This window comes from Peromyscus maniculatus, chromosome 3 (genome assembly GCF_049852395.1).
Source record: "Peromyscus maniculatus bairdii isolate BWxNUB_F1_BW_parent chromosome 3, HU_Pman_BW_mat_3.1, whole genome shotgun sequence".
Lineage (NCBI taxonomy): Eukaryota > Metazoa > Chordata > Mammalia > Rodentia > Cricetidae > Peromyscus > Peromyscus maniculatus.
This window is the reverse complement of record NC_134854.1, coordinates 157119751-157136224: the sequence shown is the minus strand read 5'-3', so window position 1 is coordinate 157136224 and position 16474 is coordinate 157119751. Positions and strand designations below refer to the sequence as shown.

Genomic DNA, 16474 nt, shown 5'->3' with positions numbered 1-16474 from the left:
TTGTTTTGGGGAAGGAGTCGTCAGTGTGGCTAATTTGGTATGACTTCATTTTCTGCCAACTGTACAGGCTTTCCTTGTGACTCCTGTCCAAGGGACAAATGGCTACATTTAAAGAACGTCACATCTCACACGATTCAAAACAAAACCTAACATACTAAACTTCTAATTCTGATGTTGTATTCTGTTGAGTGTTTGTTAGTATTTGAGATTGAGTTGCACTGTGAAAAGAAAATTAGGGTGTCTATTTTTAGGGTAAGATCAGTAATGTTAACATAAAAGCTAACACAGTGGTCAGCACAGAACAGCCTGAGTATTAGATGATGGTCATCCTAATTATAACAGTTTAGCTGTGTTACACTGTTTGCATGCTAAATCACCCACATGATTGGGAAGCCCAGAAACACTAGCATTTTCAGAGTTATCTCAGTCTGCAGTGTGCTGAGTCTTGTCTATGAGTTGGTAATACATATTCTGTGAGCTGATTAGTCCCATCTCCAGAAGCTTACCGTCACAACAAAAGAGATCCATCTCAAACAAGTTAGAAGGCATCTGGGGTTGTCCTCTGACCTCCACAGGAATGCCATGGTACAAATGTGTCACCATTCACACACATGAATACACACACACACACACACACACACACACACACACACACACACACACACATTGTACATACCTCCCCCACCCTTGGTACATACACGTACTTCTAGGCTTGCCGTGTTAGAGGAAATGTCTAGCAGTTCTGTGCCATCACCTTCCATCATCAGTTCAGCCCAGAGCATAGCGGCAGCATCCTACATTACTCTGCATTGCCTGTACAAGTAATACTATATCCATGTTGCATATCTCAATATTTCCAACTTGTTTTGCACACTTAAGCAAAAGAAAATTTTCCAACAGAAAATGAAGGGAGTTAGGCCTTAACAGCAAACACAAACATTCCCTCAAAGTGTCAGTATGCCGAGCACCCTTCCAGCTGGAGTTGGTAACGGAGCGGCCTGCATTCTGTTCTTCGCTTTAGCAGGGGGAGGAGGGGATGCGAACTCGGGAAAGTGGGAAGGCTTGCTGACGGCCAAACTTAACAACAACAACCACTATTTTCAAAGCTCACACTGTAGTTTGCAAGCATTATAAAGTGTCCATCTCTATTGGCGTGCTAATTTAACAAGGAACCTGTGTTTTTACTGTAGTAACTATTACTTTGAAGATGATGTTGAGGCTCCGGAATTTATGAACAATGTCCTCGTTCTGACACTACCTCCTCAAAACTCCACCTCAAACACCTCTTCCTCCCAGTGGTCCTCACAGGTGAGTTAGTTTTGTGTGTGTGCGCGTGTGTGTGTGTGTGTGTGTGTGTGTGTGTGTGTGTGTGTGTGTTATGTAAGTATTCATTAAAGATAATGCAGGGTAAGGTAATTAGTCTCTTATCTGAACTCAGATTCTTACACTTGCAAGTAATTTTTTTTGCATGTGTTTATGTGTTCATTGTGTGGGTGTGGGTGTGCACATGCATGAGGAAGCCAAGGTGGATATTCTCTTCTTCTATCAATTGCCATTTTCTTTTGTTATTTTATTTGTGTGTATATGAGAGAGAGAAAGAGAGAGAGACAGAGAGACAGAGAGACAGAGAGACAGAGACAGAGAGAGAGGAGAGAGAGAGAGAGAGAGAGAGAGAGAGAGAGAGAGAGAGAGAGAGAGAGAGAGAGCTTGCCAAGGTCAGAAGACGGTATCAGATCCCTTGGAGCTGGAGTTATGGGCAGTTGTCAGCTGCTGGGGTATTGGGAATTGAACTTAGGTTCTCTGTAAGAGCAGCAAGTTCTCTTAAGCCATGAGCAATCTCTCTAGTCCTCCGTAGTTTATTTTTTGAGACAGACTCCCTCAGTGGATCTAGAGCTCACTGATGCAGCGGAACTAGCTGGCCAAAGAGCTCCAGGGATTCACCTGATCCTATCCCTGCACTGGTCCCAAAGCCCCCCCACCAAGTGCTGGGGTTACAGGCGTGTGTCCTGACACCTCGCCCCGTACATGGCTGCCGGGAATCTGAGTGCAGGTCCTCATGTTCTTTACTGAATGAGCCATCTCCTCAGCCCCTGCAAGCACTTGTACGTACTCCACATCACTCAGCAGATGTCACTGACTCCTGCTGTGTGTAGAGCTTCGGCAAGCACAGGCACCCCATCACACCTCATACTGCAGGTCACTGTGTTAGATTCCAGACCTTGAGAGCAACAGACACTTCCGCAACATCGGAGTGCAAGTCCCCATGTGGAAATATAGAAAGAAGAAGCCTTGCTACTGAGAGTCAGTCTCACACCTAAAGGAAGTAGGAATTAAACAGCACAAAATAACTAAAGAGGTACCAGAAGGTTCTCTCTATCCTAAAGTAATGCTCTCCTGTTGCTAGTACCCAAAGTCTTTGTTTTGAAATAGAATACTCCTAGGTGAAGACATCACAGTGCGGTCCATCATAATGAAGTTGACGATTGTCCAGAACTGTGCCAGGAGAATGCTAATGTATTCTGATTGTCTCTGTGTCCTATCTGGTTTGACACCCAGAAAAGGGCCTCCACTCCCCTTTAAATGACAGTCACCTTATTATACATGAAGATCTGAATACACACTGGACTCCGCCAATCACTGAGCCTTAATGAGATGCAGTCTGTCATGTGCCTTCTGCTCTCAGTTGACAGAGGTTTACAGTAAAAGAAGAAGGGACAATCCAAAGACCTCCAAACAACTTTTCAAGGCAGGTGAAGGGCAAGTCATAAGTGTTGTAAGGATGTGTGAGCATCACCCCATTACCTAGACCATCTACTCCAAGCACTCCAGTTCACGGACCTGTCAAACTTAGAGGTTTTAAGCACCTTAAATGAGAGGTCTCAACTGAGTTCTGTTCATCCCATGAAATGATGTTTTTGTGGGCTGTCCACATGGCTCAGTGGGAAAAGACACCCGCCACCAAGTCTAACCAGAGGAGTTTGACCCCAGGGTTCCACATGGTGGATGGAAGGAAAGACCTGAGCCCTAGGAGTTGTCCTCCGACCACTATAGGCAGCCCCCCAGTAAATAAGTAAATGTAATAAAATGATGATTTCAGCAAAAGAAACAGGGGATTATTTTTTCTGTTAATATTTCTGCAAAGTGTAATTCCAGGTGCAGAGAACTTTGATTGTCTTTTGGCTTGGGCAACAGGGAGGTCCGAAGTGCATGAGGAAACGGAACCTATGGAGTTCAGGGGGACAAGGGTTTTCAATTCATATTCCTGAACAGCCATCGTACAGTGGGTGCAGAGGCAGAGAGGTGCTAACTCTATCATTTTGTCAGGACAGATGTTAAGGGACTGAAGTGACACTCAGAACCATCTTCGAAGCACATTCAGTGAAATCAACCAATCAAATTCCTCACATCCCCCTCTGGATACTGGAGGCAGGGGTTGTTTCCTGGTCTTTGGTTTTCTCTCTTACATTTCGATGAAAACATTAACTTGAAGAAATTGTATTTCTGCATGAAACCCTATAAGCACGAAAATGCCAGCTGTTGATTTTCTTAGCTACATTGTATATTTTTCCATTATGAGAAGGAAGCATAATTAGTTCTAGATTCTTCTCTAAAGGCAGAGGTCTTGCTTATTGATCCCATGAGGAAGGAAAATTGTGACAACAGAGCACTAACCCGAGATGGTATTCCCAGTCCTCCTTACCATCACACTTCCAGATCCCCTGAAGTTATTTGATCTTTCCAAACTCACTGATGTCAAACACATTTTGCTCCAGGCTCAAGACCAGAAACCCACCCCTGTTTTCCCATTAAAAGATTTCTTTTTCTTTCTCATTCAGGGAAGAAATGACTTTTCTCTCGCTTACTTGGAGGGAACTTTGCTGTTTGGGCACATGCTGAAGACATTTCTTGAAAATAGAGGAGATGTCACCTCTACCGAATTTGCTCATGCATTCAGGAATCTCACTTTTGAAGGTACTTGATCTCTTTAAGAGCAAACAACAATAAAGTCAAAGAAATTCAGGCTTTGGAAGGGGACAGGTGAGAGACCAAGAGAGTCTTCAGCATTTGATGCATCAATTGCAAAAGACCCTGGAACTCAATCAGAGGAAATGGCATTGCATAAACTTTACGGGATGTTGTGATGCATAACTGGACTTGCATATTCAAGGAGGTGTTGCAGAATGAGCTTGCAGCTTGAAGGCTGTATTCATGAGCAGCCTTTCACAGAGTATTGTTATAAGTAGTGGTGTGCTGCCTATGCTTGGAGATTAGCAAGAGGAGAAATATTGCAGTTTATTTTTATATTTTAAATTGACATACAAGATATAACTCCAGCATTTTCAAGTGAAGTGTGTTTTAGTAAATTCTCTTCTCCACTCATTGCCTGCAGTCTCCTGGTCCCCTAAAGCCACCTTGTGACCTGTCCCCTGGTCTCCTTTCTGCCCTCATGTCACAAGTTCATGTTTGTCATTTTATTTGTACCTCTTTGTGTTGTGATGGATCTATCTCCAGCATCTCCTGTGTTAAGTCTCTATTTTCCAAACCCCTCATGACAATACCACCCAAAACAGCATGTGCCCACCCCGCCAGCTGCTGGATCGACACCTCCATCCTTCATGCTCCTCTCAAAACCTCTCTTTTGTGTCCCAGGTCTCAGGCAGGGGTTATGAAGAGGTTTCATTATAAGAAATTATCAGTCTTGCCCTGGGAAACCTTTGTCTGAACCAAAGTGAGCCTTTGTCAGCTCTGGAAGGCAGAAAATGATTAACAGCTGGTCTGAGAGTTGTGCCCATGACTGTGGGATTCCACAGGGAGAGGAGGAGATGTCTCCTGCTTCTCCGAAGCAGGGAGAGACATGTGTTGATCACCCGTGTGTCCTGAGTTCTGCCAGGCACTTATGGAGTTATAACCATGGTCACAGTCAAGTGTCCCAATGACCATTGTCACAGGCTCAGAGCCAGGAGTCTTGTGTTTGTCCTAGCTTGGTCCCTTATCACTCCGCAGCCCTGAGAAAGTTTCTTACTATCTCTGAGTCTCATTAAAATTATTTCTCATCAATTAAATAGGAATGGCAGTTTCTACGTCATGGTGTTCTGGAGAACAGAAAATGGTAAATGTGTGTTTAGTTCAGTTAGCACAGAGCCGGTGTCTAGTAAACATGAAATAAGTGTTAGATTTCAATTTATTTATTTGGCATTGTACACACAGTGAGCATGTGTGCGTGCCACAGGGTGCAGAGGCCAGAGGGTGACCTGTGGGCGTCTGGTCTCTCCTACTACGTGGGTTCTGGGGATTGAACTCAGGTTCTGAGGAAGCTCCTTCCCACCTGAACTGTCTCGGCAGCCCAGATGTTCATTAGCTATTAGGCTGAACATGTAAGCATTTCCCACCTCAGCACATGTTCTGTATGGTCAGTCTACATGGTTATTATTTTGTAGTTAGGAAATTGAAATATAAACAACTTGTATCTTTTTCAGTGTTTTAACCAAAGAATGATAATGAAGCAATTTTGTTCTTTGTACAATGTAGACTGTGCTGTGTCTATATGCTGTGCGGCTGATTTAGCTGGCATTCTTAGTAATACGTCTCATGGACAATTGAGTGATTTATTAACCTGTCACATCCTAAGTGAATAGAAGAGAACTTTCCTTCTAAATGAGCATCTCCCGTAAAAATACCCTTTCCCAAATCACAGGGACAAAAAGCAATTATAGGCTGTCTGATAAGAATATAATAGAGTGATTCGAATCCATTTTACACTCTCCATCAGGATTCTGCTGGTGTCAGGCCGAAAGGCAATGATGCTCTCTAACACACTCTCTCTCTTCTTAGGCTTTGGGGGACCTGTGACTCTGGATGACAGCGGGGACATTGACAGCATTATGTATCTTCTGTATGTGTCTCTGGACACCAGGAAAGTATGTCCGACCCCTTATTAGAAAATGTGGAGGGATGAGACTGGGTGAAGAATAGTTAACCTGGAACAGGGCCAACACTGAAGGAACTAAAGGGATTCTGTTCGAACTCTAAAGGGAGATGATTGTTTGATGTCGGACGTAGGGGCTGCAGGAGAGAGAGAAGCTCACCAAGATGCTAAGCCTTCATTTTCCAAAGAAGCAGAGGAGTTCAGCCTTCTTGGAAAAGACTGACAGCCCTCTACCCCACTCCAGTTACCTTAGTCAAACACATGCAAGGTTGTTAACTGGGCCTGGGAAAGGCTCCGACTGCCAAAGTCCCCTTGCTCTTGCTGCCCATGAGAGCAGACGACCCACACGAATCCCAGTCCCCTTTGATTATGGCTAGTCACATGGCTCAAAAGGAAGAACTCCAGGTCTGCAGGAGTGTCTTAGGACCAAGGTCAGTGCAGCTGACTACACGGGGAAACCCTGTTTTGAAGATCCAAAACAAACAAACAAACAAACAACAATAACAACAACAACAAAAAGGAAACAATGGCAAATGTGAAAATTACAAAAAAAAAAGGTGTCCATCCTGAAAAAGTGACACAAGAAACCACAGGCAGCATCCGTAGAATCCACAGATTTTGTTACTAGATTGGACCTTTAATGAAGTACTGTATTTGAAGCCAGCGAGGACAACCTGAGTTTGATCCCTGGGACTCACATGGGAGGAGAGATATGACTCCTGAACATTGTCCCCTGACCTCCACATCCACAATACACATTCCCACCTCATAAATAAATAAATAAATAAATACATAAATACATACATACATACATACATACATACATACATACATACATACATACATAAATAAATGTAAAAAGGAACATATAGTTGGCCTCCACGTCCAGGGGAAACCTTTGAGTCGGATTCCCTTAATGCTTCAGTCACTAACAAGAACCACAGAGACCCACATCCTTATCCAACTGGATGAGACCCTTGCTGCCCATGGAAGAGAGGCAAAGACGTGTGTGAGATCTTTCCTAACCCACACCACTGCTCTTCATATGAGAACAATTCCCTACACAGCTCTCCCAAAGCAAATTTGGTCAAGCTTTTTAGCAAATGACTGCCTCCAATTGTATTACACAGTGCGTATATTTGAGGGAACCTAGGGATTAACTCTCAAAACAGGGGAGCTATCAAGATGCCAGTCCACATCCAGGGTAGGGTCAGCAGAGCGTCAGTATGTCATATCCCAGCATGCAGGCTAATTCTGACCTTCCATGTGTGCATTTATGGGTTCAGTTCTCCAGTGTAAAGTTCTTTAAATGTAGATTTCCTGTGGGGAATGTCTTGAGGAAGTGTTAGTAACTGTAGAAAGGTGGTCATGTTTCAGACATATTTCACACAACATTATTGATGTCTGCAACAGAAATTCAGGCTCTCCTGTAGCAATGTTTCCATTAGCAGATGGGTTCAAATGAAGACTTGAATCCAGAGGTGTAAGTAGTAACCGGAAATGATGGCTCACATTTGCAATCCCAGAATTTGGGAGGCTGAGGCATGAGAATTAAGAGTTGAAGGTCAGATTTGGCTACAATATCAAGATCCTGCCCGCCCGCGCCCCCCCCCCCCCGTCCCCCGAAACCACATACACATATAGTCAATCTCATCACACATTGCTCTAAAATGTTTTCATGTTTTTCTTTTCTTTTTTTTTATGCCCCAACACAGTATGACATTCTTTTGATGTATGACACCCATATAAACAAAACCATCCCAGTGGCTGTGAACCCCAACTTCATCTGGAAGGACCACAAGCTCCCTAATGACGTTCCCGGACTGGGTAAGACATTCTTACCGGTTTTCTCTCCCTCAACATAGTTTCCATGTAAGCTGTATGGAGTTAGTTTGTTTTGTTTCTCTTCTCATCTCACAGAGGCTTTCTGGGCTTGTAAATGTGGGTTTTACAAGCCCAGTGAGTTACATAGACACAGCCACATTCTAATTTAGCTAACCCTGTTTTGAAGATGGATCCCATATAAGCAGTTCCCCTAGAAAACAAGGACATAAAGTGGGCAAAATATAAATAATCATAGAAACACGTGCTTTACTCTATGTGCATTTTAATGCAACAGATTCAAGGAACATTCTCTAGATTTTAGCAAAGAGTATTTGCCCTATCAGGATGAGAGGTAGTCAGTGATTGTTCCTCCATTCCTTCACAGGACACACATTCAGTGACGGTGACGGTGACACACAGGAGGTGAGCTTCTAAAGGCCTTAACATGGCGTGGCCTTCATGTTAGCAAGACACAGCGAGAATATGCAACATTAACCCTGGCCTTCAGCAGGGAGGTCAGGGGGCCTCCATGGACCATAAAATTCATAGTACATTCTGTCTGTGTCTGGCTTGGCCAGTGCTTAATGTAATGATCAGTAATTCTGTATTACTAGTCTAGCATCTTTAAGACAAAGATCTTAAATCTGGATACACAATCATACTCAAAGATGTGAAAATACCATTAATGGACTCCTAGAAATTTATGATATATTCTTAAATTGAACACCATACAACCAAATGAAATTTATTCTTTGCAAAGAATTTTAAGTGCTAGGAAACCAGTAACATTGAAGCATAGGAAAATGCAACTCTTTATTTAACAAGACCCTAACTCTGTAGAAGTAAAACCAAAAAGAAATACATAAAATTAGCCGGGTGGCGGTGGTGTCCGTTTTTAATCCCACTACTCAGGAGGCAGAGCCAGACGGATCTCTGTGAGTTCGAGGCCAGCCTGGTCTACAGAGTGAGATCCAGAACAGGCGCCAAAACTACATGCAGAAACCTTGTCTCAAAAAACTAAAAAAGAAAAAAAAATGCATAAAATTTTAATATTAGTTACCATTGAGTAATAAGAGTCTGAAAGAATTTTCCCTTTTATATGTTCCTGAAGTTTTGTTCTTTTTCACAATATTTGTATTCAGTTATCACCTTTTAAAGTCTTAAAAACTGAGTTAGAAATATTTCTATTCTTGCAGTGATCTGTAGCCAGGAATTGGAAGTTTGACCTGCTTTTAAGAATCGCTGGTCCAATGGACTTGCTTGTATTAAAACTATAACTGTTTCTAAGTTTCTTTTGGTCTGTGATTCCTACGTGGAAATGACTGACTTAAAGCAGGATGGAAGGTGTGGGTGGGCAGGGCATTCTCCTGAACAAAACGACCCGGAGACAACTGCAGATTTATAGTTGCTTTTAAGCTTTCTATACATTATCCCCAAAGCTATCTTCATGCTTCTGAGTTTTCAATGAACGTTTCAGCCATCTCTGCCTCTCTGTCTGTAGGTCTCTATTCCTGTCTCTCTCTGTCTCTCCCTCCCCGCCCCCCACTTTCCCTTTCTCAGCAGGGGAGATGGCTCAAGATGGCTCACTGGGCCAAGTGCTTGCTGAGGACACACACACAGAGTTCCCACCTTTTAAAAAAAAAAAAAGCTGCATGCACAGGTGTGCATCTGTGACCCCAGGGCTGGAACAGGCGGAGGCAGGCAGATGCCGGCAGATGCCAGGGGCTCAGGGGTCAGTCCAGGTTCAGTGAGAGACTGTCTCAAAAATACAGTGGCAGATGATAGAGGAAGACATCCAGTGTTGACCTGTGACCTGTACATGGGGAGGGGAGAGAGAGAGGGGGGGGGAGGGAGGGAGGGAGGGAGAGGAGGGAGAGGAGGGAGAGGAGGAGAGGGAGAGGAGGAGAGGGAGAGGGAGAAAGAGGAGCAAAAGGTCTTTTTTCACAGACTTCTGCAATTAAATACATAAATAAGTAAGAATATAACTGTATATAGTAGTGCTGGGTCCAGAGTAGAAATATATTTACAGTGATGCATAGCCAAAGACTATGCATTAACACGAGTCCATTTGTTTTTACTCTGTGACTGAAAGCTCTTCCTCTGGTAAAGCACATGTTTAAAGCTGGCTTCGAAGTTAGCACACATTCATTGTGAAGCCGGCGGACTGTAATAACCACAATAGCCACTAGAGGGCAGCAGAAGGTTTGCCTTGGAAGTACTGTGAGCCTGACTTAACCAAGGCGCCAAGTGAAAACAACTGCATTTAGCCAGGCCTGGTGGCGGCTCGCACCTGTAATCACAGCATTTGGAATTCTAAAATGGAAAGACTGCCATGAGGCTGAAGCCATCCTGGGCTGCAAAGTGAGTTCCAGGCCAGCCTGGACTACAGAATGTGACCCTGCCTCAACAAGCCTATTTGGTTTAAATAGTATGTTTAAATATCTAATTATGGTAATTGGTGCTCATTATGCAGATAGAGGCCCAAATGACCTGAGTCCCTGGAACTCATGCTCTGGTATGGAGGTATAGAATGCCACACTGTGGGGGTGTATTTCTACAGGCTTGTTTTATGTCTGGGGCTAGGGGTGTGTTATACAGGAGTGTGATGATAATGGGTATGATGGAGTGCCCATCACAGTCCTGTGCAGAAGCCACCCGAAGAATATGACTATGAAGGCATGAGCCCTAAGGTGGGCGTATTTTTCTGCCGAGATGAGAGGAGAAACGTCCCTTAGGAAGCAAGGTGATGAGCAAACCGGGGCAAAGCTGCGCACTTACAAAGCAGCCCTCACCAAAAAGTGCTCTGGTTTTGCCACATGCTAAATTTTGGCTTGGGGGTGTGGGGGGAGAGAGGAGAGAGGAGAGAGGAGAGAGAGAGAGAGAGAGGAGAGAGAGGAGAGAGAGAGAGAGAGAGAGAGAGAGAGAGAGAGAGAGAGAGAGAGAGAGAGAGAGGAGGAAACTTTTTAGAAGGACATAGGCATGACTAAAACACGTGACATAAGTTTATGGTAGAGCAGTCTCTTAATATTTGGGCACCTTTTTCTTGTCTCAACAAAATAAGGAGGGACAAACTTCTGTTCAAAATTTTCAGCCATTTAAAATTAATAATTTACTCATGATGGGTGCAGGCGAACTGGTAGACCCTGGGCTGCTGCCCTGAGGATTTGTGTGTCCTGGTGCCATGTTAGAGACTCATGTGAGGTGGAGTGCATGATACTTTAAATGGGAAATCTATTATCTCTTTTCCTGGAGAAACTTCATTCACTATTTAGAAGTGATCTCCTGCCTTTAAAAAAAAAAAAAAAAAAAAAAACACTCTCCCTAAGTACTCTCTCTCTCCCTTCCTCCTTCCCCCTCCCTCTCTCCCCCCTCCCTCTCCCTCCCTCCTCCTCTCTCTCTCTCTCTCTCTCTCTCTCTCTCTCTCTCTCTCTCTCCTCTCCCTCACCCCCCCATATGAAAAATCACATCTTCTTTACCCCATATCCATTATCTTCCAGCTTCCCACACATCCCACACTTCGGTCCTTTCACTGGAAGCTCTGAAGTGTTCCTGTGAGCCAGGACCATCCTGTGAGGGTCCCTGCTGTGACTTCTCTCTCTGAGCCTGTCCCCTTGCATCTTCAGATGTCCCTCCAGTGCTTCCTTGGGACAGACCCATGTTCCTGGATTCCACTTAATCTTCTGAGAATCTATGAACTTACAACATGTACCCGACAGACACACACACACACACACACACACACACACACACACACACACACACACATACACACACACATAATACACACACATACACATATATACACGTACATACACACACACACATACATACACACATATACATACACACACATTATAACAAATAAAATCACATTATTGTCATCCCCCAATAATCTAGAAAGCTTGGAAAGGAATAGCGTGCCACGCTGTGGTCTCTTAGAATGCATGCCCTGCATTTGAAAACAGCCATCACTTTCTTCCTGCATAGAACCTCCTTAGACACACAGGTCTGGAGAATGTTAGGTAGGCTTAGATCCCTCCGAATTATGTGTGTTGAATACCACTTAATGTTCTTAAGACAGTGGTATTTTTTTTTTTTTTGTTAGAAATAAAGAGCTACATAACTGTGTTGGCATGTACCTACAACCCTACAGTCCTACAATCCTACAATCCTACAATCCCAGCACACTGAAAGAAACTGCAAACAATGCTGAAAGGAATCCTTTTTTTTAGGGGGGGGTTCAAGACAGGGTTTCTCTGCATAGTCTAAATGGGCCTTGAACTCACAGAGATCCACCTGCCTCTGCCTCCAGAGTACTTGGACTAAAGGTGTGCACCACCACCACCTGGCTAGGTCACCACTTTTCCTGGGCACACACAGCAGCTTTCTTCAGAGCCTGGGGATACAATGAAGAGATTAATACAAGATGAGGATTTTTCAAAGGGACTCTTCCTTCTCCTGTCCTCAGACTGTGTTACAGCAGAAGAAGCTTTGGAATGTGTTCCCACTCCTCTTTGGCCCCGATAACGCATCAATATTGCCTTCCTTCCCACAGGCCCTCAAATCCTGATGATTGCTGTCTTCACACTTGCAGGAGTGGTGGTCCTGATGCTGCTGATTGCTCTCCTGGTGCTGAGGTACCTCCTTCCCTCAGGCTTTCCCTCCTGGTGGGGAGGAAAGGGGACAAGTCTGGTGTCTGTTGGCAAAGCTTGCTGAAAAAGGCAGGCCTGGGATCGTAAAGGCGTTCTGCATCAAAAGCCGTGTCAAAGGCAGAAGCCAATATGGGAGGATTAGAAATGTGAGTCAAGGGATTGATCGGCCTGTGTGAAGTCTTGTGTGTGCTCGGGAAGACTGAGAACACACCGTGGCCACAGCACCATATTATAAACAGTGTGTAACTAGCCAGCTTCAGAGTTCTATTGGTGTGTCCTGAGAGATCGCAGAATCGTTGTACAGTATAGCGTGGAGGCTAGAAGAAGCTTAGAAACCATCCATGCCACCAGGTGTGGTGGTCCACGCCTATAATCCTAGACTGAGGCAAAAGAAAGTAAGTTTGAGGCCAGCTTGCACTATGTTGTAAGACTGTCTCAAGAAAACAAGCAAAACCAATTACAACAAAGAAATCATCTCCTCCAAATGTGCAGAGCATAAGGAAAGAGAAACACAGACTGAGTCCACCAGGTGGTGATGGGAATAGTTCAGTCAGGCCCTCTTCGCATCAGAGCTATGGTTTATCTGCATGGCATGGGCATAGCACGTGCCTAACTGGAGATACAGACTTGGACTTGTAAATATGTGTTGACTCTATCAGCATTCCAGCTTCTGCTGTACACACTAAACAGAACATTCTTTCTCACTTGTGGTATCGGGATATCCTAAACCAAGTAGCAAATGTCTGTGTGTGTCACACACTTTGGGAAGAGTGTCATTAGACTTTCTCACAATGGAAGTGCCCAGCCTGTAGCATGTTTTCTCCGGAGAGGGGCCAAACTGACTTCTTTGCTCTGAAGGCAGAGTTCGTCTCAAAATACAGGAGACCATCTACAGTGTGCCCATGTAATTTAGTGGAGGGGCAAAAACCCTCAGAGATTAAACCTTTCCTTGGTAGAAAGTCCTGAGATAAAACAGGAGATACCCGTTGTTGTTTCTAGGCCTGGAGACAGAGGCAGGGATTCTTAATGGCCGATCTCAATAAAGTGGCCTGGCAGAGAAGACGAGGTATATGTGGTTTTCCATTTCAACTACCAATGCATGAAAACAGTGAATTACTTATAATGTTCCCTAACCCAGTATGAATGACAACTCTGTTTAACTCCAAGAGTCTCCTGGGCTCGAACATGACAGCCTGGCAGGCTTCGATGTCTTGATATTCACCCTACCTGCCTCTGCTTAGGGTCACGGTAGCTGGTCAGTGGTATGCTATTTTACACATATTTAATAAAGGAAATTGAATGAGGTGGAAGCAGAGGAGGAAACTGAAGCATTGTGTTCAGGGAACATTGAAAAGGGAATGGCAAAGGACCTTGAGAATGTAAGTCAGAGTTTGTCTAATGACAAACGAATAAAGATAAATTCAGGGGCAGACAAGTAGGTCAACAAAAAGACTGAGAAATGCGACAGGATGGAGTCACAAGCCAGCTGGGACAATTGACTTTCCATCCAAAAATCAAATTAAAACTGCCTAGTACAAGGTATAGAGATACAGCCCATTTTGTGTGGAGCTTTAAGTGTTAAGGCCCTATGTATGAAAGCCGAACTTCAAATTTAGAAGAATGGATATGGGGTGATTTTATGAGAGTAGTTCTTAGTTGCGATCAAGAAGAAAGTCTTAGAAGAAAAATGAGTAACTATGCCATGATAAAATTAAAACTTTGCATACAACAACATTAAAGAGGCAGTGGTATAGAGGAGAGTATTTGCTAATTTCACAAATATACAAATAGGATTTGTTTTTTCATAACACATAAATAAATTCATATAAGGGGCTGGGAGATGGCTCAGTGGGCAAATGTAATTGTCCAAGTATGAGGACCTGAGATCAAATTCCCAAAACCCAGGGGTGGTAGTTTGAATGTAACTGGCCCCCATAAGTTCAAAGGGAAAGGCATTATTAGGAGGAGTGGCCTTGTTGGAGTAGATGAGGTCTTGTTGGAGGAAGTGTGTCACTGTGGAGGTGGGCCTTGAGGTCTCCTATACACTCAGAATACTGCCCAGTGTCTCAAACCACTTCCTGTTGCCTTCTGATCAAGATGTAGCCAGCACCATGTCTGCCTGCACACCACCGTGCTCTCCATCATGATGATAATGGACTAAACTCTAAACTGTAAAACACCACCTCAATTAAATGTTTTCCTTTATAAGAGTTGCCATAGTCATGGTGTCTTTTCACAGCAATAGAAACCCTAAGACAGAAGTTGGTACCAGGGACTGGGGTATTGCTGTGGTTGGCCAGACCATGCTTTGTTTGGAGTAATATGGACTTTGGGTTAGGAAAGCAGTGGAATGCTTTAAGTGCTGCTTAATGGGCCGTACTAGTAGGAGCATGGAAGACAGTGGTGCTGACTGTGATGATGAACTGTGGGGGTCAAGAGGTTTCAGAGGAGAAGAATGTTAGTGTGTGGCCTAGAGACGGGTCTGGTGGTATTTTGGTGAAAAATGTGGCTGCTTTTAGCCCTTGTCCAAAAAGTTTGCCAGAGGCTAAAATGAAGAGTTTTGGATGAACTCCCTTGGCAGAGGAAATCTCAGGACAGCCTAGTATAGATTCTGTTGTATGGTGGTAACTCTAATGAAGATTTATAATGAAAAGGAACAAGCTGAGGAGGGTAAATTACAAAAATGTAAAATTTAAGGAACTCCAAAAAGTGGAATGGAATCAAGTCCTGTGTTCAAGGAGAAAAACAGATTAAGAAATGGAATAAAGGGAGTGGTAACCTCAGGGAAAGATCCCCAACAGCTGAGTTTCCATCTTGTGGAAGGGAACTAAAGAAAAGCTTAGAGCTGGGTGTAGTGGTGCAAGCCTTTCATCCCAGCACTGGGAAGGCAGAGGCTGATGGATCTCTGAGTTTGAAGCCAACCTGCTTTAAAGAGCAAGTTCAAGGACAGCCAAGCTTAGACAATGAAGGAAACCTTCAAAAACAGAAAGCTGATGGAGATGTAATTGAACGAGGAGGCCATGCTCCAGCCTCAGAAAGCAGCAAAACTTGGCAGCTTCAGCCACCTGGTTCTGGCTTTTGAATTAAGGATTGAAGAAATGGGGTTATGGAATTTACCTCTGTACCTGAGGAAAGCCGCTGAGGCCAGGCATATGTCAGGGGTGTCCCTGAATGGGGAGGCCTAGAGAGGCCATTTCGTGAAGCTGTGAAGTTGAATCCTCAACTTCTTGGAGACCCCAAGATGTTAGAGATGTCAGAGCCATGGGATACCTGCCAAGGAGAGCTGCTAACAGGAAGTGGAACCAGCCCAAGAGAAAGAAGTGTGGTGCAGTCAACAAAGCTGAATGGAGTGGGACATCTGAAGAGCACGTTGACATCAGACGTGGAGAAGCAGAGTTTGGAGTTTTCAGGCTTGCTTTGCTCCGGTATTTCCTCACTGTGCTCCCTTCCTTGTGTTTTGGAATGGTGATGTATATCCTGTGCCATTATATGTTGGAAGTATGTGATCTGCTTTTTTATTTTGATTTTACATTTTACAGTTAAGAGATTGCATGAATCTCAGAAGAGAATTTGAACTTTGGACTTTTAAATAAGTTTGAGATTGTTCTATGAGATTATGGGGACTTTTGAAGTTGGACTAAATACATTTTGCTTTATGATATTGTTACTAGCTTATGGGGGCCAGGGAGTGGAATGTGGTAGTTTGAATGTAATTGGCCCACATAAGCTCAAAGGGAATGGCATTATTAGGAGGTGTGGCCTTGTTGGAGTAGGTGTGGTCTTGTTGGAGTAGGTGTGGTCTTGTTGGAGTAGGTGTGGTCTTGTTGGAGTAGGTGTGGCCTTGTTGGAGGAAGTGTGTCACTGTGCAGGTGGCTTTGAGGTCTCCTATACACTCAAAATACTGCCCAGTGTCTCAAATCACTTCCTGTTGCCTCCTGATCAAGATGTAGCCAGCACCATGTCTGCCTGCACACCACCATGCTTCCTACCATGATGATAATGGACTGAACCTCAGAAATTATAAGCCACCACCCCAGTTAAATGTTTTCCTTTATAAGAGTTGCCATAGTCA

General features: G+C 44.0%; 1 protein-coding gene across 1 annotated transcript in view; it reads left to right on the top strand.

Annotated features, from left to right (window-relative positions):
• The window catches only part of Gucy2c (guanylate cyclase 2C), an 80532-nt gene that overhangs the window by 24372 nt on the left and 39686 nt on the right, over positions 1-16474 (top strand). The window contains exons 7-11 of the mRNA XM_006976515.3: positions 1191-1308; positions 3837-3972; positions 5833-5918; positions 7642-7753; positions 12306-12387. Coding sequence (XP_006976577.1) covers positions 1191-1308; positions 3837-3972; positions 5833-5918; positions 7642-7753; positions 12306-12387 — 534 coding nt within the window. The remainder of the gene's footprint in view (positions 1-1190; positions 1309-3836; positions 3973-5832; positions 5919-7641; positions 7754-12305; positions 12388-16474) is intronic.